General features: G+C 39.0%; 1 protein-coding gene across 4 annotated transcripts in view; it reads right to left on the bottom strand.

The window, feature by feature from the left end:
* The window catches only part of LOC149319353 (cohesin subunit SA-2-like), a 77,407-nt gene that overhangs the window by 40,579 nt on the left and 12,361 nt on the right, over positions 1-24,467 (bottom strand). For all 4 annotated transcript variants that reach the window (XM_089511538.1, XM_089511541.1, XM_089511542.1 and 1 more), the window contains exons 5-15: positions 24,213-24,359; positions 23,066-23,162; positions 22,128-22,204; positions 21,201-21,272; positions 20,210-20,414; positions 18,530-18,681; positions 17,098-17,171; positions 16,328-16,451; positions 15,277-15,375; positions 13,205-13,284; positions 1,891-1,998 (exon numbers count right to left, since the gene is read on the bottom strand). In XM_089511538.1, coding sequence (XP_089367664.1) covers positions 1,891-1,998; positions 13,205-13,284; positions 15,277-15,375; positions 16,328-16,451; positions 17,098-17,171; positions 18,530-18,681; positions 20,210-20,414; positions 21,201-21,272; positions 22,128-22,204; positions 23,066-23,162; positions 24,213-24,359 — 1,235 coding nt within the window. The remainder of the gene's footprint in view (positions 1-1,890; positions 1,999-13,204; positions 13,285-15,276; positions 15,376-16,327; positions 16,452-17,097; positions 17,172-18,529; positions 18,682-20,209; positions 20,415-21,200; positions 21,273-22,127; positions 22,205-23,065; positions 23,163-24,212; positions 24,360-24,467) is intronic.

The following is a 24,467-nucleotide window of genomic DNA, read 5'->3' as shown; positions in this document are numbered from 1 at the left end:
TTACTGGATAGGAATCCACAAGAAAAAACAAAACAAAAGAACAAGGTAATATTTGGCACAAGTGAAATTCTAGGAGCGTGAGCTGGGACAGACCAAGTTCCTGATTCAAATATTAATACAGTCATGAGTAAACACTAGAGGACTTAGGGAAGACCCTCTCTTAAAGGATGCATCTATACTGTTGAAATAATATAGTGCTATCCTGTATAATCCTAGGATCTGTAGTTTTTACAGATTTCCAGCCTTCTCTGCCAGAGTGCTAGTGCCTCACCAAACTACAAATCCCAGGATTCTGTAGGATGGTGCCATTGCAGTGGTGTCAAATTGCATTACTTCTAGAGTGTAGATGCACTCCTAGACTCAAATCTTCAAATGCAGTGATATTAATCCAAATCAGTTTTATTGGTGCATTGTGAATGCTAAGGGAAAAATGGGTTGGGTCCAAAGAAGCGCCACTGGGGCAGGACTGTTAAAATCTGCACAAGATTTTGCAGTGTTCCATCACAAGTACTTTCTATGGTACAGTCAACCCTCAGTATCCAAGGGGGATCCATTCCTGACCCTCCCCCACGGATACCAAAATCCACGAATACTCAAGTTCTGTTGTCCCCAATGGTGGTGCATGCACATGGTTGTGCAACCATTAGGGACAGCCCCTGTTGTCCCCAGTGGTCGCGCGTAAATGCAACCACACCACCACTGGGGACAACAGGGGCTGTCCCTAACGGCAGCATGATCATGTGTATGTGCCACCACTGGAAACAATACAGGCTTGCCATCCTCAGATGCTTGAATCTGTGAGTGGCCAGTCCCCAGATACCAGGGCCAATTGTAGTTCTCAGGCTTCTGCATGAGCAAAACATCTTTAGAAACAATTTTTCATCATAGAATACTGTAGCAGGGTGAATGCCAATGCTTAAGTAGCCAAATATCTATGAAATCAAAACAGAACCACCCAACCAAAAACTATTCACCAGTTCAAAAGTACACACCAATATCTGCAAAGTATACATGCATATCAGGAGAGAGGAGGGAGGGTGGGATATATATATTCCGTCTGTGTGCGTGTGTGTGTGTGTGTATTGCTATGTGTATATATGTGTTGGTTGTGACCTTTAAAGCCCTACATGGCTTGAGTCCGAGTTACTTGAGGGAATGCCTTTCCCTACACAATCCGCCCAGCACTCTCAGAACAACCGGGAAGAACTTATTAGAGTATGTAAACACCAGGTTAACAACAACTTCCCACAGGGCATTTACTGCCGTAGCTCCTAAATTATGGAATGGCTTGCTGGAGAAGATCTGTCTCGTTACCACCTTAGATGCCTTTAAGAAGGCACTTAAGACGGATCTCTTCCAGCAGGCCTATCCACCCAATCTGCTATAAGAGAGTTAGAAATACCCCACCTCTGTTTATAAAGATATGTATTTTAAATGATGATTTAGTTTATGTATTGTATTGGTAGCAGTTTTACTGTTTTACTGAGTGTATTTTATATGAAATTATAGTTTTATTATTATTATTATTCTTTATTTATATAGCACTGTAGATCTGCACAGCGCTGTACATAAAAACAATAAATATATAAGAGTAAACCTGCCTACAGCGTACAATCTAAGAAATAATAGGATAATACATATAAAATACATAGCAATACAAGAATACATTTATCTTGTAATGTTGTTTCTATTATTGTAATCCCGCCTCAATCCACAGGGAGAGGCGGGAAATATAAATAAAAACTATTTTTATTATTATTAAAAGAAACTAAAAGAAATAATATACCTTCTCCCAAACAGGAAAAACAACAGTACATTTCTAGAGGATGAAAAAATAGGGCCCACAATTGTGAAACCAATATAGTGCCATACAAAAATAGTTAAACGTACCTTTTATAAAGTAGTTCCCCAGCTGCTATGGCCAGTGGTCGGTGGGTGGTATAAACAAATTGGTATAATGTTTCGAAGTCTTCAGATGATAATGCATCTTCACAGTTCCTGTAAAGAGACACAGTGTTCAACATTCTTTGTCTCAGAGAAATCATAATCTATGTAAGTCCATACGTAAGTATCACCAAAATACCAGAGGGAGAAAATCAGGCAGACGTGTCTGAACAAGACCATGAATGCAAAACCCTTGAATGCACAGGGGCCTCATCAGATCTTTGTCCATTCAGGATGAATGCCTGAAGAGGATTTTTTTAGAACATTCTGATTCTGCAGAATCATAGCCTTCACAGACCAGCGACAAACTTGGCCTGGGGGCAGAGTGGGGGTGTGGCATCCACACAATGCATGCCCCAACGCTTGCCTGATGCCGCTGTCATGCAGTGGGCCCGACCACACACCAGCTGGTGTCACGGTGCTCCTCTGACGCTGCATACAGATGATGCCGTGCCAAAGGAGCGCTGAAAAGCCCTGGCGCCAGCAACTATGGCAAAGAGACAGCTGCAGGCCATCCTTTAGGAGCGGTCAGTTCAGCCCCTCAGAAATCCTCTCAGCTAATACAAAGAAAGCTAAATTCTCCACATTCATATCACTGGTCAAACTTACTAAAACACAAGGACATTCTCCTTTTTTTCTGTCTTTCTGTCTCTTTTTGCAAAAAAAAGTATACTTTTTTTCAAAAGGTTCAGAATGCACTTCAAATGAACAATTTCACTACACTATTTTTTAGTTTTGCCATCCATTTCTGAAACATTCCATGTTTATGTAAAAATGTCTATCACCCAGGATAGGAAATTAAGTGCCAACCTAATTTTGTTCATATCTTACATCTGCTCTGCTCCTTACATGTTAAGCGACAGGTCGTCAGCCATAAACACTACCGCAAGCCACAGCAAATGGCTGCATATCAAAGTCAGAATTTGGCACTTTGTCCCCTAGTAGCTAATTAGCCAGTGGCATGAGTATCTCACTAACAACTAGCTGACTGGACATTGTGTTTCTGTAGAGAGAGGCTGTTGAAAAGTAAGTTCTTGAAAACCACATTTGGACTAAGATGATATCTGCCATCACTGTAAACAATGCAAGGGTAGAGAATTGGAAGCACAAAGGGATCTGATAAGAACATACATTGTCAGGGCTGTTGACACTGAGAGACAAAGCAGCCACAAGAAAAATTGCAAGGTGATCATTATTGCCCCGTCTATCATTTGCAGAGAACTGCCTGTTATTTAGTTTTTAAAACTAAGTTTTATTCACTACTCTTACAATACATATTTAGGAGTAACCGTGCAGGCAATACAGCAAAATAAAACAAAATCCAAAATCCACAAAAGAGTAAAACCTTTAGTGGTTAGCCATGTGGGAACTGAAATAAATGACAGTGAAATTTAAACTCCATTAGCAGCACTAAAATAACTCTTTCTGGGATCCAGGGTACACCTAAAAGTTTTTCCAGATGTAGCAGTATCGAGACATCTTCAGAAATCCAATGTTCTCTACGCAAGAAAAGGGCCTGTGACTTCACAAGGGATAGAGATACCATTGATCCAAAGAGACACTGAGAACTAAACACATTATTTCAGACCCTCACCTAGACCATGAACAACACAGAATATAGTGAGAATATAACTCTGCTTACCATGGAAACTATGCTTCTAGCATGCCGTGGTCCCAGAAGCCAAACCTCTCATGTCTACATCTATGTTGTAGCCAATCATTCACTTCTAATATCTCTCTGTCTCTGTGTAGTCCCCACTGTTTCACTGGCAGAAATGAAAGGTATATCACCTGTTCCTCAACACCCCCCTTCAGCTTCCTGCCCAAAACTTCTTATCAGAGGTGATCTGCTGAAAGATGTTCTTGACATCTTGATATCATTGATGGCCACATGAACAAGGGGAAAGGGATACTGATCTGTGTTCATGATTAATTTTGGCAAGTTATCAGTGATAACCAGATATGTATGCCAGGATTATAGTAAACTTCAAGATTAATTTTGTTAGACTGGCACACAGGGGCTTCTATATCTCTCAGCAAGGAGTCCCCAACCATCAGCATTGTTATTTTTATTTTATTTTTTTCTTGTTGCAATTTGTGGTTATCTTGACTCCATTCTTGGTATACAGTATCTCTTGATGATGGTTTCCTGCTTGCACTTCTCACAACACTATCCTCATGAAGAAATAGGAAGCAATTGATTAGTTGGAAAGGTTCTGAATCTCTTCTGTATGATCTCCTCCTGAAAGTGTTTTATCACTGTTCCAGACCACTTTATCTTCCTTGGCAGTTCCTTCCTGTTGGCTGTGTAGGATCAATTGAAGGGACTCAACATGTAGCTGTAATGCACCGACCTTCCCTTATAGAGAGCTACCAATTTACTTTTGCTATAGTATAGTTGGTGATGTTTTCTGCAAGAAGACATACACTGCCATCTATGGATCCTTCTGCCTCCATTTCTGCAGTTATATCTCTCCAATTCCTCCCTGTAACCATCTATATGGGACACAACTGGGTACGCACCACTGGCAAAAAATCTTGTTGCTTCTCCCCATCTGGCTGCTTTTTTGCTCCCAGCAACTTTGGCAAAGGCTGATGGGGAAAGTATAATTTCCCAGAGCTTCAAAAATGCCAATGTATTTTAACTTAAAATATGTCCATAACTGAGGGCTCACCTACTTTTTCCAGAATACTCCAAGCTGTCCCTAGAGTATTCTGGCCCCAAAATACTACCCAAATCCCCCTTACCTGTTACAGCAAAATGCAGTGATGACTGTCAGTTGCCTTCCCATGCAGTCCCTGTGAGCCAGCTAGCACTGTCAATGCAGGCACAAGTTGCTTTAACATCAGAACAAGGCACCCAGCCTCAGAGCGACTCGTATCTGCCAAGCAACTTGACAGGGATGCTCGCAAGAACCATACAGGAAGGCAGCCACCCATTGTCACTGTGTTTTGCTCCATGTTTTTTGAAAACATGGGACAAGGGGTACAAACCCCAAATCGTTGTGTAAACCGCACACAGCCAGCGGAGAGGGAATTCAGGGTATATAGGTAATGTAGAGAAGCCTGAAGCTTTTCCCTACTTTTCAGGATGGGATAAACACAAACGCACACACAGGCTGGAAACTACCAAAAAAAAAAAGTGTCATGGAAGTAAGTGTAGTCATCTGAGACTCCTGAAGGACCAGATTAACTCCAAGGTGCTCCACCCCTGCTTTATAGCAATCAGCACATATTTCTAAACAAACAAATGTTAATAGGTCTGCTCCTGGGACACATTTACACTACATAATTATAACCCTATGATTCCACTTTAACTGCTGTGTTTGAAGTCTGCTGAGGTACTAAAATTCTCTGACTGAGAAATCTAAATTCCTTCCCCTCAACTACAAATCCCAGGATTCAACAGGATGTTGCTATGATTGTTAAATTGGAATCATAGCAATATAATTGTGTAATGTGAAAAAGCTCTTTGCACATGCCAATACCTAACTTAATTACAGTGCCTCAGAAATAGTGGCTTTAAATGGCACCTCATTCTACCTCAGCAGAGGCTTTCCTTTGGATGCCATGACCCAGGAATTACACATTTGTGGAATACTTTACTTTATTGACAGAAATGGTTCTGCTGCAAATATGGAATGCAAGTGCCAGATAAAGGTTAAGCAAGTGCCTGCCAGCATTTAGCTATCTGAAAATAGGCCTGGTGTCCACATTCCAAATCCACCTTATATCTTTTCTCTCCAAATTTCACTGTGACCAAGCATAAACAGATGACGTTGCTGAGCAAAGAAGGGGGAGCACTCCAGGATCTCCTTCTGAAGGCACTCCAGGAAAGCAACAGAAGTTTAATGGATATGCCGTAGGCAGTAAGAATTTTTTAAATGACTATTTTTATAGCGGAGGCCCTAGCGAGATGGCAACAGGAATTTCGAAATCCTAAAAAAGGCTTCAGCTTATATGTCATTCTTATAATGAATTCAAACTGCTGTGCCAACAATGACAATGTTAATGTCCTTTGTTGACATACACAGCCAAAGTTTAATCCAAAAGAAAAAAGCAAACTGATAAGAGACAAGAAAAGCAGGAGTCAAGTGATGAGAAGGTGTAGAAGACAAATGTTGGAAGAAAAATGAGGTTGAAGTGGTAGAAGGATTTCATTTTGTAAGTGCCAGAAGACAGAGACAACCTTCATCAACTGACTGGGTGACCAGAAATAGAAATGTTTATTGATTAGCCCTTAGGCCATTTCAAAATAACACAAAATAACACTAAAACAAGTAAAACACACTATAAAATCCTATAGAAATTCTACAGCAAACTGGTCACCAGTTTCGGAATAAATCTCATCTATAATTAACAGTCTGAAAAATAACAAAGTTCCAGGGGAGGACTTTTTACCAGCAGAATTATACAAACATTTTAGTGATTGGTGGGCACCAATTCTGACAGTTTTATTTACGCATATAAATAATACCTGTCAGATACCAAGTGTTTGGAAGATAGTCATAGTAGTACCCATTCACAAAAAAGAGAACAACAAAGATCCTAGTAACTACAGGCCTATTAACCTAATAGATATTGTTGCCAGAATATACTCAAGGTTCCTTTTGAACAAACTAGAATGCTGGGTTAATGATAATGGAATACTCACAGAAGAACAAGTTGGATTTAGACTTGATCAACCATTGACAACTGCTTTATACTAAACCACATGATTGCCAAATATACTAACAAAGGAAAACATCTATATGCTGCTTTCATAGATTTTTCCACAGCATTTGACATAGTGAATAGAGAAATTCTATGGAACAAACTAATTGACTTTAAAATTTAATTGCGATTGTTGTTATTAATCAAAGCCCTTTATACAGTCACTCGCGCGCCGCAAAAAGAAGCCGCTTTTTGCGGCTTCTTTTTCTTGTCGCCGCCAAGCTGTATGGTATATCTGCTGCAGCTTGCCAGCAGCACAAACTGCACCGCCGCCAGACTGTCCTTTAAGGACGGTCTGTAGCGTGCCTTAGTTACAGCCATTTCCAACTGCAGATGTCTTGGCCCACAGTTGCTATTAGCCCTAAAGGGGATAGCTAACAACCAAGTCTGATGGGCTTTGTAGTCCAAAATATTGGGTGGCACAGAAGTTGGGGAGTTTTTTTGTTTTTTATAAACAGAAAACAAACCCATTAGGGGAGGGGGTTGTCTCTGAAAAGCTCAGGAACAGGAATCAATAGAGCATATTCAGAGATAGCCATGCTGGCCATGAAACAAAATACAACAAATCCCAAACAAAACAGTAATGCCTTTATTGGAACATCTCAAATGCACAAAATACATCATGCAAGCTTTCAAAGCTTCATTGGTTTCTTCATCAGGCAAAGATGTTAAAAACCATACAGAAGGAGAAAAGTGATGATGTTAAGAGTCATTGGGCCACTTTCTGCCTCAGACATTACTTCTGTTGTCGGTCAAGATGGTCTAGAGGGACATCAATGCAGGCAGAGGCCACTTTTCTTCTTGGCCATGCAGGGACCAAGACAAAACCTGCATCATGTATTTTATGCAAATTGGTCTAATAAAGGTATCACTGTTCTGTGGATTCTGGATTTTGTTGTACTTTGCTGCATGGCCAACATGGCTACCCATGAATATGTTTCCTGGATTTGAAGATACCAAATTTTGCTGCAACAGGGAAAACTTTAACAAAACAGAGCTTATGGACCAGGACTTAACTCTTTCAGGTTTCTATCTTCAACAAAGGTAAAACTCTTTCATTTGGCAAGTATACAGCATCTAAGTTTGAAAAATCTGTTATATCTGGGGGGGGGGGGGGGAAACAATTCAGAGACATGTTGAGAAATTTAATCTGGCTAAGAAGGGGGTAGGTATCCTTGCACAGGACAGTTTACCTGGATCGGAACAGAAGTTACTTTGCTGTTCCAAATAGATTTGAAATTTTATTGCCATTAGTTTACTGTCCTTTATCCCCACATGGAAAAGAGGTGAAGCTGTTTCTGCCTGCAGTGATATCCCTAATCTACATAATCTTAATTGATAAACATCTGAGAAAAAATGTAGGCCTGTGAATCTAACATTGGGCCAGAACAAAAAGCGCAAATACGTCTGCTTCAGGGCATCATCGATGCATGGAGTTTAGACACCACACATCGCATTGATGTCTTGAAGCCGCCCAGCTTCTGAGCAGCCACCCAGAGATGTGCGGCTTCAAGATGCTCCAGCAGCGCAGCATTTATACGCCGCATGCCACTGGAGCAGCTTGAAGCCACCATGGGGCCACGGCAAGGCTGAAAAAGCCAACTTTTTGCCATCCAAAGAAGAAGCTGATCTTTTCCGATCCTTTTTCAGCTGGATTTAAGGCAGACTGGGGCCCCAACGTATGGTTGCCATGGCCCCAATCTGTTTTGGTCCATTGTCACTTTTCTTCTCTTGTGTGATTTTTAACATCTTTGTCTGATGAAGAAGCCAGTGAAGTTTTGAAAGTTTGCATGATATATTTTGTGCATTTTAATTGCTTCAATAAAGGTATCAGTGGCCTGTTACAAACTGCCAAAATAAAGCTGCTTCGGGTCTCTTTGGAGGTATGCTATTTAAATGATGCATGCATCCTAAGAATCCAGAAGCTGCACCAAAGCTGCACTCCAGTGCTTAGGAATGGAGGGTGGCATTGGCGCGACCTCCGGACTCTTAGGACCCAGGCATCATTTAAATAGCATACCTCCAAAGAGACCTGAAGCAGCTTTATTTTGGCAGTCTGTAACAGGCCAACGTTTTGATAAATCAAGAGAGACCCTGAAATTTTGAGCTTTGTAAATATGAGTATGTCAACATACCAAAATGCATGCTGAATCCACAATTTCTACTGCAAGTATTTGGTTGTGTACATTTAAATAACACTTGGAATCATTTTAATTCTACAGTTTACATTATTATAATTTCTAAAACAATACTTTTTGTAATTCTAGTTGCAGACAGCAAGATGGAAATAAAGAATCTAAAGATCGGGGGTTTGTTGCTGTAGTGTGATTTCCAACTTATAGTGACCCTAAGGCAAGATTTGTTCAGAGGGGGTTTGCCATTGCTTTCTCCTGAGGAATGTGAGTTGCCCAAGGTTACCCATTGGGTTTCATGGCCAAGCAGAGAATCGAACCCTGATCTCCAGAGTCACAGTCCAACACACTCAAACCACTATCCAATACTGGTTCTCTGGAGATCAGGCTACCTGCTCATATTTATAAAAGTTGCAATGCAATGCTACAACTGTTTAGAACAAAGGTATAAACATTTTTGTACTTCTAAGATCATGTGCTATAATATTTCTGTAAAATACTTCAAAGTAATGTTCTATGCATACACTGACAGGACAAATTTTCCAAAGTCTTCCCATAGTTCTTTTCCTGTGACTGAATCTCCCTGTTTGTATGATCCAAAATCACTCCCTCCTTTGGTATTAAATCTTTTTGCTATTCGTAGAACCATGCTCTCACACGGATATTGTTTTCTAGTATTTCCCCTTGAGTCAGCCCTTACAAATATCCAATCGTTAAAGAAGGGCTGGCTTTCAAAGTATTTTCTGACCCCACTGAACTTTAGCATTATATTCCCAATGCTCAGCATTCAACAAAACACAGCAAAATTATATTAGTTAACTATCTAGACATCTCATATCTTAATGAGGGATTATTACATCTGTATTTTGTGCCAGTTGTCTTCTCTGAAATAGTGACCCAAATGCCATGGAGTAAAATTCATGAATTTTCAACACACACACAAAGCTTCACAAGTGAAAACTGGGAAATATCTAGCAATGCTGAAAATAATTTAAGCATCCGACTAGATTGGATCATTATTAAGCTATTAGTGTCAGATTTGCAGCAAAGACAGCAAAGAGGACAGGTCAGTAGCTAATTAAAGATATATGCATTAGCTAAATATCCTAGAACTTAACTATAGCCTCCCCCCCCCAAAAAAAAAAACGTGTGTATAACCAATATATAATGTAAGACAGCTGGGCATTTGTACTCAAACAATTGATTCACAGTGGGAATGTCATGAACGCATGGGTTATCATTCATGTCACCTGGATTCAGATTACTCCTCTGCTGTCTAAAACAATTGAAAAATATATTTTAACTATATGTTCTATTCTGTATTCAATAATAAAAGAGGAAGACTATAAAGAGGTTTAATGAAAACCTGGTAGTGTTCATTTTCAGGTAGAAAATAAAACCAAAGAAAATTAAAAAATACTTAATTCTTCATATTTGATTTGAGGCTTGTGAATGCTAAGTTTTAATGGAAAAGAAGATGTTTCTGATTCACTGTGTATATTATTTGGTTTAATCACTGCCTACCCAGTCCTTACCCTCCGAATCAAAAAAGGGAATTGCAGACATATCTGACTGAGATGTTTTAGGGTGGGATCAAACCTTGGGAGAACAACTGTGCAGCAATGTACAGAGATATACTCAGTTAATGAAACAGATGTGCTTCTGCACTTAATTTCTTTAACAAAAACTTGGTATCAGTAGCAGAAATATTATGGAAGGGATAAGTACAGCTTCCAAAAATAGAGGAGTAGCTGAGTATGTTTCAGCAAATTTCTTATTCAAAACTAACAATATGTATATATGAAATGAAAGAATCAAGTCAGGTAAATATAGGTAAACAAAAACCTTCTGAACTTTCTAGAGATGGTTCAGAAGGCTTCTCCAAAATATGTCCAAAGATTACTTTTTTTACTACCTTTCAATTTTGTTATGATTTCAGTTTGGGTGGCTAAACGTACACAGCTATGTTTTTTTAACATGCTGGGTGAAGCTGGGGAAGCAGGCATATATGTTGTCTCTTTTCTCTTAGTTTTGCTGTTCACAAATGCTCAGTAAGGGATTCAGGAGGTTACTGTTGTTTACCTTGCCTTTAGCAGGTAGGCACACATAGTTACAGTAGAATCAGCTACATTAAACTACAGTAGAGCAGACAGTACTACAGTAGGATCAGCTAGAACAAAGCAGAGCAGAACAGAAAAACAAAATCAGCTGGAGCAGGGTAGACAGTGGACAAAGTAGAAAAGGGAGGATGGAGTGGGCATAACAAGCTCTCATAAAAAGGACCTTCACTCTCAGAGGCTTCGTTAACTGAGAGGCTATACATACTTCTTGAGTAAGAAATTTGCTGAAACATACTCAGCTACTCCTCTATTTCCTAGCCGGATCAAGGCTGAGGCAACCTCAAGCCACGGCCCCAATCCGGCCTTTCGAGGGCACAAAAAGGAGCTGCAAAAACCGGCTCTTTTTTACACCTTTGAAAGGGCGCCATAGCAGCTATATGCTCCTATGACGCTGTGTCGTATGGATGCAGCACCAGAAGAACACCATGATGCCGCGAGCCATGTTGAGAATGGGGATTTTTTATTTATTTTATTTTCACTTGTTTTTACTCTATTAATTGTTATGTATTTTGCTTTGTTAACTTTACTGTATTTTTGTTGCGATTTGAACCTGTGTTGAGGGACTGGAAAAGGAGTTAATTATGAATTTTATTAGATTGTAATGTTTTTATTATCTTTGTTTGATTGCTATTGTATTTGTTAAATTTGTTTGATTGCTTTTGTAATTTTATTTGTATCTTATTGTTATTTTTATATTGTATTTCCCCACTGCTGTTAGCCGCCCGGATTCCCCGTGATTGGGCGGGATACAAATAAATTATTATTATTATTATTATTATTATTATGTGGAGTGGCGCACAGCATCATGGCACCCAGGGGGGCAGAGTCGGACATGTGTTGTGAGGATGCTACACCCCGACTCTGCCCCCATACCAGCCTTAATGGCCGATGTGTACAAGGCCTGAGTTACACCTATACTTAACTTTAGGCTGCACTTCTATGCAGAGTTCTTGTTATTGTTATCTCCCTTCAAGGCAACCTTAAGGCAAACCTATCACAGGGTTTTTTTTTCCCTGAGGCTGAGCATGTGACTTACCCAAGGTCACACAGCAGGTTTCTATGGCTGAGTGGAGAATCAAACCCTGATCTCCAGAGTCATAGTCCACACTCAAACCAGTTTACCATGCTGCCTCTTTGTTACCTGGTAGTTAAGTCTCCTTTAACTGAAAAGGTTTTATTTCTAAGGTGATAGTCATAGGTTGTATATTTGCTTTTTAGTTCAATCCATTCCACATTCCCAATAACAGTTCCTTTTTTAGGATGTCCAAACACTTCAACTATTGTCCACACTGTGCAATAACAGCAAAGTCAGAAATGATGAACAGCTGCAGTGCCAATGCAATACTTGTCAGTTCAGATGTAGAACAAGAACAACAATGAATGGTTTAAGACAGCTTTGTATCATAACAAAGGCACATCATGCCTCCTAGCACAGGATTAGCATCAGCACAGAACACTGTATTTTGTTCTACTGTCTATGAGCCAGGAAGAAGCAAACACCATGCAGAAATAATACTGTGCTGCTGTTGGCAGGGATCATTTGCCTCCTACAGGAGTCACTGGAACAATCAACCCTTCTCCCTCTCACATTGCTGAAAAAAGCAAACAGTGGCATGAAACCAAAATGAATAATGGACAAATGCTCTTTGCAATTATTCACTGATGTGATGTACACACAAGTAGAATTCCGAAAGTACCTCAGCTTAAAGTTGATGTAAAGACCCAATATTCATTTTGTAGCATAGCTAGTGTCCATGTCACTGAGATAATGAATCTATAACCTAGAAATTAGGCAAAACGTCATCTGTTTCAGCCCTAAGTCTGAAATGCAACAGAAAGATACCCAGTGCTGCCTGTGTTCACAATCACACAACCATGAGTGTAAGTGGTCCCCCACAAAAAAAAGTGAGGGAAGGGAGAACTATCGGTTTGCTTCAGCCTCTTTTGCTTGAAATTACCAGGATCACAGACACAAAGCTGGGAACTAAAAATCACAACGTGTGTGTGTGTGTGTGTGTGCGCGCGCGTATTTTAATTTCAACTTTTTCACTAATACTACATAATGCTGCTGAATGTGTCATCCACAGAAACTCCTTTGTAAGATAAGTTTACACTGCTATAAGCTTCAAATTCACCACAAATCTCAAGCATGCAATTTTTTTTAAAAAAAAAACACCACAATAATCTATGCATGGTTGCACTGTGGCATGCATTTCAGGATTTCTCAACTAGATATAAATGGTTAGTTTACCCCCATTGGACAATAGATTATATATAGATGGAAAGGTTATTTACTGTGACATAAGCATCAAGAGTTTCATGGCTTGAACAGCTACTTCATGCTCTTTGTCCAGAGCCATGGATACAATTCGATCCTAAAAGATAAAAAATGAACGTGAGATTGAACAGCTTTTGACAGTCTCTCTTCTTGGGATTTGTACTTTCTGATTGCATGCTCTTAGGGATGATGTGGATGCTAAGTACGTCTTTAATTCTGCTAAGTTAAAGAGAGGGTTTAAAGCTAAGATGTTCACAATTAAAGATAAGACTCAAAAGGGAGCAAGTGCTAACTCAAATTTGAAAAACAATAAAGCACTGTGCTTATAACAGGGATCGTGTGACCCATAATTATTCTACTATTTTTTTAAAGTGTGAATGATGACAGCTGGGGCTTACATTGGGTTGTTCATAGCACCCCCTGCAGGCTTCAACACTATAACTTTCCAAATGCATATGCGACTCCCACTACTGCAATGTAAGTTCTCATTAACTGGGATCACACATAACAAAAAGAAAAGTCAATCTAGACTCTCATTCACATACATGTATTTTACATATACACCTAACTTCCTAACTAATTACAAATTTTAATTTTAAATTTAAAAATTATTTTAACGTTGAACTAACCTGAACTAATCCTGAAAACTGGATACATACATACATATACACTTATACACATTATCTCTCTCTCTCTCTCTCTCTCTCTCTCTCTCTCTCTCTCTCTCTCTCTCTGTGAGTTGGATCAAAGTAAACAGGACTACACTATGAGTCTAACAGATATTTTGGGTAACCAATGTACCTGCAAGCCCCAATAAGTCACAATGAACATTTAGCATTCAAATTGAGACACAGTGGTCTCAATAGTATTAAAATGTTGCACAAGATATAATTGTGTGCAATATTACTGTAAATATGTAATGGCTCTCTGTATTTTAATTAGGAATTATAGATTGTTCACATCTTCTACAAGAAATGTGAATTATCACTTTGTAAAATAAGAATAAAAGACACTAAAATTAGTATCAGGGTTTGAATCATGCTATTCTTGACTGTGAAATACTCTATAGATGCCAACAAGGTACACGAAGTTACACATTTCTGCACACCAATTCAAACTAAGTCACGTGAACCAAGCTTGGAGGAGGGAACCCTGCATGAGCTGAATGCAACAATAAAACATACTCAGAGAAACAGCTAAAACATCTGACCTGAAGGAGGTGGAGAAGAGAGGCTGCACTATGAGTGGTTAAAACTGCTCCTTTGAATCATGTGACTCCTTCTGGGCTTGGGCAGCCCCAGGATTTAACCTAATAGTGGACCACTCCTTCTGTGATCTGAAAACCTTCAGTTTACCATGTGTTAAGCTCACCCTTTCTTAGGCCAAAATAAAGCTGCTTTGGGTCACTTTGGAGGTATGCTGTTTAAATGACACACGCATTTTAGGAGGCCAGAAGCTGCGCCAAAGGTGCGCTCCAATCCTTAGGACTGGAGCGTGGCTTTGGCACAGCTTCCAGCTTCTTAGGACGTATGCATCATTTAAACAGCATACCTCTAAAGAGACCCGAAGCAGTTTTATTTTGGCCTGTCTGTTCGGGCCCTTAGTTTTTTGAGGGTTTTTCAGGCTATGTGGCCATGTTCTAGAAGAGTTTATTCCTGACGTTTTGCCGGCATCTGTGGCTGGCATCTTCAGAGAATGCTGGCAAGCCGAAGGTCTATAATAATAAATTGAGGTCTATAATAGCGAGTCATTGTAATTATACTGGCACAAATCTGATACACAATTCCAGTGTACCAGCCATAAACACTTCCATTTAAATAAATAAAATAAACCCCAATCAACCATCATTTCTGTGTCAATATAACATTATCTAATGAATAGGTCTTGAAATATATGCTCATACATGAGAGGGCAATTGCCAAAGTCCACTATTATTGTGTATCTCTTCCCTCAATACTTCAGGCCCTCCTTAGACCTGAAATGATGCTCCAGTGGATTCCAATTTAGTTTTGAAAAGGATCTGCACTCCCAGGCCAGCCAATCAAACTACAGTATTTAAATTGGGGGGAAATGCTAATTTTTCACTTACTTTGAACCTGCTAGTGAAGAGATCCATTTTATAAACAAGATCTTTTCGGCCATATATTCCCTGCAGCCCCTGAAGGCACTTCAGTCGGACTTCAGGTTGCTGGGAGACAGGAAGGAACAGAGTAAGAATGATGTTCACAATTTGAAGTTACGCGAATATCAACATTATGCAATTAGGAAAGAACATAATAGGTATAAATAATATATTGATTTTTTGAGTCTTATATAGCTAAAGTCACCCACGCAGCCCATCAAACAAACCCCATAAGAAAAAAATACTAATTAAAGGGGGAAACTCCAAACAGCACAAAGAAAATGAGCATGTTCAGTGACCCCAAAACACTTAATGTCTGTTCAAGGGGGGGGGGGGGGAACAGGAAAAACATGGGTTGGAGAAAGGAAATGGGGGATCCTGCTTGCACACTAAAATATATTGTTGCTGATCCCACTTATTGTATATTTACTAATAGTGAAGCCAGATATTGAGTTGTGCTATATAACTAGTGTCAAAATTCACTGCAATCTCAGCAAAGGAACACAATGCCCAAACAAGGTATTATTATTTTTTACAGCTGTGTAGCTAGTAATGCCTTTGTGACGGTTACACATGCTAATACTTGTACAACTGAAAACTTTGTTTACATTACAAGAATGATGATATTATGTACTGGCCCAGCACGAGACTCCAAAGAAACAAGAGGAGATATTAGGATGCTCAAAATTTAAATAGGGTTTTTAAAAAATTATTTAAGAAAAAACTCTTAAAGATTTTTTTAAAGTAAATATATCAACCAACCCAGAAGAGCCCAATGAGGATTAACCATAATCAGTTTCCACCAAATGGTAAGAGGGTCATGAGATGGAAAGAACAGAAAACCAGAAGTGGCTTGAATGAAATGGGAAGAAGCCCTGCTATTCTAGATTATTAAAATGTGGTTCCTAACACATAACAGGAAGCTAGACTCATCAGCGGTCTTTCTGGATAAAGGACTATTTTAAAGCATTAATGTGCAATTGAAAGTTTTCAACTGTTAAGAGAGAAAAAAACTTACTTTATCATATAGCATCCATCCAATGTATTTCAAATAACCATCATTTAAGAATGTATCAGGATACATTTTCATCCAACTGCCCATTTCATCAATGCAGATGGCCCGAATTTCTGGAATAATATCACTTTAAAACAACAAAAATAAACATTATTCATAGTTACTTATAATCAGTTCTTACACTCAACACACACACATACAATTTGACATCCTTTGACTAATCAACATGCAAGAGTTGATGGCCAAATGCATAAAAAGACTACTGAAAATCACTGTGTGTAATGTGAACTTCTATGAAACTTCCATCTGTGGCTGCCTGTCAGACATGCATGACCAGCTGTACTATAATTCCCATCACTTCAATAAACCTGGAAAGCACCAGTTTAGGGTAAGCTGCACAAGGTGTGACATAATACTGTTGGTTTCAGCACATCCATGGCCTCTTACAGACTGCCAAAATAAAGCTGCTTCGGGTCTCTTTGGAGGCATGCTGTTTAAATGATGCATGCATCCGAAGAATCCGGAAGCTGCACCAAAACTGCTCTCCAGTGCTTAGGAATGGAGTGTGGCTTTGGCGCAACCTCCGGACTCTTAGGACCCATGCATCATTTAAAGAGCATACCTCCAAAGAGACCCGAAGCAGCTTTATTTTGGCAGTCTGTAACAGGCCCATATGTGAATGAGCCTCCAGGTCAATGGTCCTTCTCATTCAAGCTGTCTAAGATGTCCATACTGTCTCAAAACTACTTCCAAGTAAATATAAAGATTCTTACCGATAACGCTGCAAAAAGGTCCCTTTGAAAATTGCATTCATCATATTCTCCATCTCCAGATGTTTCTGTTCATACTGAAATTAAAAGAACTGAAAGTTGTCTTCATATGGGTAAAGTTTTATTCCAATACTAAAGTTCATTTCACTGAACAATCTTACTGAAGAAATGCCATTTTAAAAAAAATCAGGGCAGTACTGAATCAAAGTTGGAAGAGACCTCAAAGGCCATCCAGTCCAACATGCAGAAATACACAATCAAAGCACTCCCAACAGATGGCCATCCATCATCTGTTTAAAAACCTCCACAGAAGGAGACTCCACTACATTCTGAGGGAGTGTGTTCCATTGTCGAACAGCTCTTACTGTGTGTAAGTTCTTCCTAACATTTAGGCAGAATCTCTTTTCCTGTAGTTTGAATCCATTGTCTCTGGAAAAGCAGAAAACAAGCTTGCTCCATCCTCAATATGACATCCCTTCAAATGTTTAAACAGGGCGGTCATATCACCTCTTAACCTTCTCTTCTCCAGGTTAAACATAACCAGCTCCCTAAAACACTCCTCATATGGCACAGTTTCCAGACCATTCACCTTGTTAGTTACCCTCCTCTGAAAGATTAGACAGGATAAGCATAGTAATTACAGTTTTCCCATTTTCAATAACTCAACCAGAATACCTGGGTTATTATGAATTATATTTAACTGTTTTTTACATACAAGAATTTTTAGTTGTTAAGTGAACAATAGAAAAAAGGGGGCTCAAATCACCCCACAGCTCAGACTTGAAAAACCTATAGCTCTCCATATATTGGTGGACATCAGCTTTGTTGAGAACCAGCCAGCATTGTCAGATCACAAATTGTGGGAGATGAGTCCAACAATATCTGGTTTGCTATATGACTCTAATATGTGCTATCCCAACTAGTTGCAGATTCACTTTTCTGCCATTTACATCTAAAGAATTATTGGTGATAGATTATCGACAATTGGTTTCACAAAAGTCCCCACACCTTTCCATGCCACTGTTACCATTTGGGTTCTCAATTATGATAAAATGTGTAAATACTGAAAATTCCAGCCTTGCAGAAAGTCTCTACAGACCATGTCCTACTAATCAACAAACCTTCCACATTCTAGTGCTACTATATGATTCCAAACTAAACACAAAATAATGCAGAATTCATTTGTTTCCTTTAGAGTAGAGAATAGAGAACCATTTATGTGTGAACCACTTGTGGTCTTAGCAATGAATCCCATTTTTGGAGAAAGACAGAACAGAAATTCAATAAATACTGTAAATAATAACTCTGTACAGTAATTATTAATTATTAGCAGTGGCTATCAGTTATTGATCTGTGGGTTCATTTTGGCTACAGCATCTGTAAAATGGACATTTTTATGAAGCATCATCAATCTCCCAATGGAAATCTATAGTACCTCTTTTTTTTTCCTCTCTAGCTGGTCCAGTCTAGAATTGGTCCTCTTGCCTGTAGCCCTGGTCTTTTCCACTTCGTATAATCTTTCCAGGTTACGCTTACTTATATCTAGATTGAGACTGAGATTTACAAGTGCTGTCAGAAGCTTCATAGCTGGAATCAAAAAGAAAACAAAAGAAATAAAATTGCAATGTCAAGTCTGGAATCTCGGTGTTTCACAATATAAATTTTTTAATTTTTTATTTTTGAAAAAGCTATCATCAGTAATCTTCTTAGTATTCTGATCATAACTGCTGAAAAGGTTGAGGAGCAAGATGATAATAATTTTTACTTGCTCCTGTGATGTCACTAGCGCACTACTTGCATGATCTCTGTAGACTCTTGCTGTATCTACTTGCTTCACTGTTGTTTCAGTAACCTTCTTCTGAAACCTACTCAACCTACAGAACAGCTTTGCTACCTTGCCAGTAGACAGGGGATCCAAGCCTCACATTTTCAATATTGCACAATGAGACAATGGAAGGGAAAGCACATCCAACATTTAGGCCACTGGGAAGCAACCATCAACTTTCCATAATTCCAACACAAAGAGGCACTGCAAATCAACAAATTTAGTGGGAACAACAACAAAAGCCTTGTCCCTATAATACAGGGGTAGGCAACCTGCGGCCCGCGGGCCGGATGCGGGCCGGCAAGGCCTTGGGACCGGCCCCAGCCCGGTCCTGCCGCCGATTGCCGCCAGGGCCTTTGGCCTCTCGCGCGCAGGGGCAAGGGGGGCAATTGTCTATAGATGCTTCAGAAACATGCATTTATATTAACATTTTTAAAAAAATCAGCAATTTTTTTTGCGTGTCCTCCACTTTTTTTAAAAAAGTGTCCACCATTTGAAAATGTTGTCCTACATTTGTCCTGGTTTATTTATTTATTTATTCAATTTTTAAAATATTTATTTATTTATTTATTTATTGGCTTCGGCTCCCGGCTCAAAAAGATTGCCTACCCCTGCTATAATATCTTTAAAAGAAAGTACAGGTTGAGTCTCTCTTACCTGAAATGCTTGGGAACAGAAGTATTTTGGAATTCTGATTTAACGGTATTTATTTTATTTTATTTTATTGGATTTTGGATTAAATGTATTTGCATATACATATAAAATGAGGTATCTTGGAGATGGCTTCCAAGTCTAAACACAAAATTCATTTACTTTTCATATTTATCTTATGCACATAGCTTGAAGGTCATTTTATACATTTTTTGATAACTTTGTGCATGAAACCAAGTTTGTGTACACTGAACAATCAGAAAGCAAAGGTGTCACTATCTTGGAAACCCATGAAAAAAGTTTTGGTTTTTGGAATATTTTGGATTTCAGAATTCTGGGTAAGGGAGACTCAACTTGTATCTTTTTGACTTAATGTTAAAAACTTTGAAATAGACAATTCAGCTTCTCTAACCCAGGAGTGCTTTGCCTATCAGAGCTCTAAATTTTAATAGGTGTACAGATATTTTTTTTTAAAAAAATGGCAAGTGCAGCTGTAAAAACCCTAGCACAACAATGTGGTAAGAGTCCACCTGCTGAAATCCTGGTTGACATATAACTGAAAAGGGGCCATCTTCACAAACAAACCATTTCTATAAATTTCTAACCCCAGATAATGAAAACCAAGCTAGTCTTACATACCTGCCAATGTGCTGGTGTGCCGGAATGCTCTGACCATTGAATCTGCCAAGCCCGTCAGAAGAGAGATGATTGTATCCATCAAATAGCTGTCATACAGGATGATATACTGGCACTGCTCGACCAGTACAGCAATGAATTCACAAAAATTAGCCCTAAATTTTTTCCAGTAGGGCCCTGGTTTGATGAGTGGATAGTCTTCGTTGTCCTGAATGAGGTGAAGAAAAAAAAAATAGCTTGAAAGCCTAACAAGAGTCTGACAAAGCCTAAGAGCCCAACGGAGAACCAAATCAAAATGGTGGAGAACAGTACTTCATTCTATGACCTCAAAGTCTTCTCTTATGGTAGAAAAAGATTCATGTCACACTTCAGAATTCAAGGCACAACACAGAGCAGTGGTGAGGAAACTTTAGGCATTCAGATGTTGATGTACTGCTACTACTATTGTTCCTCTAGCTAGGTTAGCTAGAGATGATGGGAACTGGTGTACACCGTTATCTGAATGTTTACTTTCTCCAGCTCTGCTGTAAAAGAGGCATTGTGCTACAGAAATATTAGCCACTAATGGCAGCTGCCACTAATGGCAGCTGCTATTCTCACTGCTTTTAAGACACTGTGATCCACATGGCTCATGACAGAGAACTCTGCAAACCTTGACAGGGGTGAAGGCTTTCCCATGGGACTTGACAAAAATCCTTAATGGCATACTAAGTCAATGCACATATTTGTTGCCTGCATGTGTAGCAGAGGTAGATATAATTCAGCACAAGCAGTGGCTATCCCATTAGACACAGACTTGAAAGTCAGCTATGAAAAGTCATACTAGTCCCAAAACCTTGGAACACCAGTCCATGCTTTCTTTTTCCTCCTGCAATATGAGGATGGAAGAAGTTGATATCTGGATGAGTTGTTATCTGGAAGGAACACCTCTTGGAAACGTTAGGTACACCATTGAAATTTCATGGAAGAAAAATGGAATATAAGGAAAAATTACCATATCCACTGGCCAAGTGACTGTCAAAATCCAGGGATAAGCCATGAACTTCTTATACTGCAATCCAGTCTCCTGTTAATAACAAAAGATAATTTGAGCAGTAGTAGTTAATGGTCTGTTTCAGCCTTACCCAACCTGTAAACTTACTGTGGAATTGCTGCTATGGCACTAGCCCAAATTGTGTTCTATTATCTAATCCCATCTGACCCAGTGTGGATATATACCATTAACCTTAATGATTACTAACATAAAAGCCTTAGCAATTTTCCTTTCATACAACAATAGATGGTTGTCTAAATGAAGAAAATCTAGGTTTTTTATGGCCAGGATCATATACAAACAAAATTGTTTACATAAGGAACCATAATGTAAGCAATCTGACCATTTTAGTACTTTCACACAGAAGTACTGAAGACCTCCTTGAGTAAGTGATAATCAGAGTAGGGCAACAATCAGAGATCTCCAGAGGCTGGCTCCAAGCTGCCTATTTCTTAAATGCCTGGCTTTGAGGGGTCTGTGGAGCCAAAGCACAACAGGACAAATGGCTTTGGACATCATCTGTACCATAGCACCAATGGTTTTATCTGGTTTCTCCTCCAATAGGCCCTCAAGACATAGCTGGCCTCAAGATATAGCTGTCTCTTGAATGCAACACATAGCTGTCTCTTTCTCTCATTGCCAATAAAATGCAATCCTGACTTCTCCTTCTCCTGCCACCACTGTTATTGTTGCTGCAGCACCACCAGCTTCCACCACCATCTGACACCTTCTGTTCCTCCTTCTACTTAAATATGCCAGACTTCCAGCCCCACCAGAATTGAACCTGATATAGCCCTACAACATGCTATATCTTAAAAGACTTTCCAATAAGCTTATCAAGAATCAACTGCTTAAAATCAGCTTTCTTTTTGAAGAAGAGGAACACACCTCATCAAATGTCTCTGTCATTTTCTGCATCACTTCACAATTTTGTACATTCTGGAACATCTCTGCTGTAACCATTCCTATGGAAATAGAAATTAAATATTGTATGTCCGCATACTCATAAAGTCCCTTTGCAAATGTTAAAGCGGTTATGGCATATATTTTAAAGTCAGTATGAGGGATATATTCATCAATTCAATTGCAAGATTTCATTATATCAATCAGCACATCTTAAGTATTTCTATGCAGGTTCAACGGAACTTATTCCCAGGTAAACATACATAGAACTGCAGCCACTGGAACTCTTTTCAGAAGTTAAACTATTCAGTGCAAGAAAGAGATATTTAAAAAACTTTTAAAAGCACAGCTAAGTGCTTCTGTTGTCCCAACCCCAATCTTCACATGTGTATGAAGTCTTTCTCAAAGTCCTTACTGGGAGCCAGCATGGCTTAGTGATTTGAGTGCTGGACTACTACTCTAAAGACCAGTGTCTGACTCCCCACTCAGCCATGAAACCCACTGGGTGAGCTTAGGCTAGTCACATGCTCTCAGCCTCAGGCAAAGGCAAGGTCAAATTTCCTTTGAACAAATCTTGCCAAGAAAACTCCATGGTAGGGTCACCTTAGGGTCGCCATAAGTTGGAAGCGACATGAAGGTACACAATAACAACAAAAGTCCTTACTATCATTTGATTTTGTCGTAAATTTCTTACATTCAAGCACCACAGATCAATTTGCATTTGTGAACATTCCTGTCTGTTTATTTCTTCTCCATGCTAATGCTTCCATAACTTTCTGTTCAGAATCTGGGTTTCATTTGTCAATACAAATCCATATACCAGCAAACTCCATATTTTAAATAAGAGGACCATTACATCACTTCTCTCTCCTTAAAACAACCTGTATCTATGGTCCCTCAAAAGGCACAGGAAACAGATTTACCTTGACAGCCTGAGCACTGAATAAAGAAGTTGATGAGGTCCAGAAGTGCCACATCTCGATCTCTTTTATAAGCCTCAACCCAGTCATCTACCACAGACTAAACAATTGTACAAAAACACAGAGATTAACAACTAGTATCCTGAATAACTTACAAGTAGAAATTTTGGGCCCACTTCCAACTGTTAGTCTCAACCACAGTAGATGTACTGAATCAACGGACATGTGATAAACCACGTATTTAAATTCCATGGGTTTATTCTAGTTAGGACTATATTAAATTTAGGCTTCATATTAGAAAACTGTAATTTAAACTAGAAATATATATATCATCCTCTAAGTTTTTCACTAATAAGTCAAAGTCAACTTAATTATACTGTCATAGACCCATGATAAAATATAAATGAAGCAAAACACATCAGGTAGTATAAAATATAACTTAAGTCATACTACAAGCATAAACATCCAAGTTCACTTTACACAATTTAAAATCATTTGAGATTTTACCTTAACCTTCATGAACCACGACAAAATGCTTTCAGTGAATTGAAGGGTATTTTCTGACCAGAGCACATACTTTCTGCTTTGTAGTAAAATGGTTCACCCCCCCCCCCCCCGCAAAAAATTGGGACCCTTTTTTCCTGTCGTGTGTGTGTGTGTGTGTGTGTATGTGTGTATAAACAAACCCTATTGTATATACTCGACTCTAAGTCAAAATAGTTATGCCCAAAAATTGACCCTAAATTCTGGGTTAACGTATATTATTATTATTATTATTATTATTATTATTATTATTATTATTATTATCTTTATTTATAAAGTGCCATAAATCTACATGGCACTGTACAAAACCAAGTAAAATCAAGAATATAAAATGTAAAAGTCTGCCTATGGTGTATATAATAGGTCAATATAGTAATACTGCTTAGAAAGGTCCTGAAAGAAGCGCCATCCCTTGTGCCACAGCAATGATTTCTGAAAGAGCTGCCCAGGCAGGATTGTGTTTGTGTGTCCATGAAAGAGGTGATTCCCTTCTCAATCCTATGTTAAAACCTCTCTCCCCACCAAACACCCCATTTCCCTCCAGTACCTTCCCTTGTCAATCCAAGTTTACATATAAATGTACAATCACTCCAGGAAAGAGATATACCTGCATCGCTCTTTTGCCCATGCTGACCACCTCAAACAAGGTAACTGCTTCCACCACTTCTCCATTCTGCAGCTGGTTTGAACGTCTACTAGTAGGAGAATTTCTCCTTCTATTTTCGCATTGTTCTCGGACTTTTCTTTTCCCTTTCTAAAATAATAAAAACAAAATGTAAACTGTGGCACCACAATTGTAATGGAAATGCACACATTCCCTGAAACAGTATAGACGCCCCCTGAAAGTAACTGCAGCAGAAGA

This window comes from Sceloporus occidentalis, unplaced genomic scaffold, assembly GCF_023333645.1.
Source record: "Sceloporus occidentalis isolate IW3139 unplaced genomic scaffold, rSceOcc1.0.p SCAF_2, whole genome shotgun sequence".
Classification (NCBI taxonomy): Eukaryota; Metazoa; Chordata; class Lepidosauria; order Squamata; family Phrynosomatidae; genus Sceloporus; species Sceloporus occidentalis.
The sequence above is the reverse complement of the archived record's forward strand: the minus strand, read 5'-3'. Positions and strand labels throughout refer to the sequence as shown.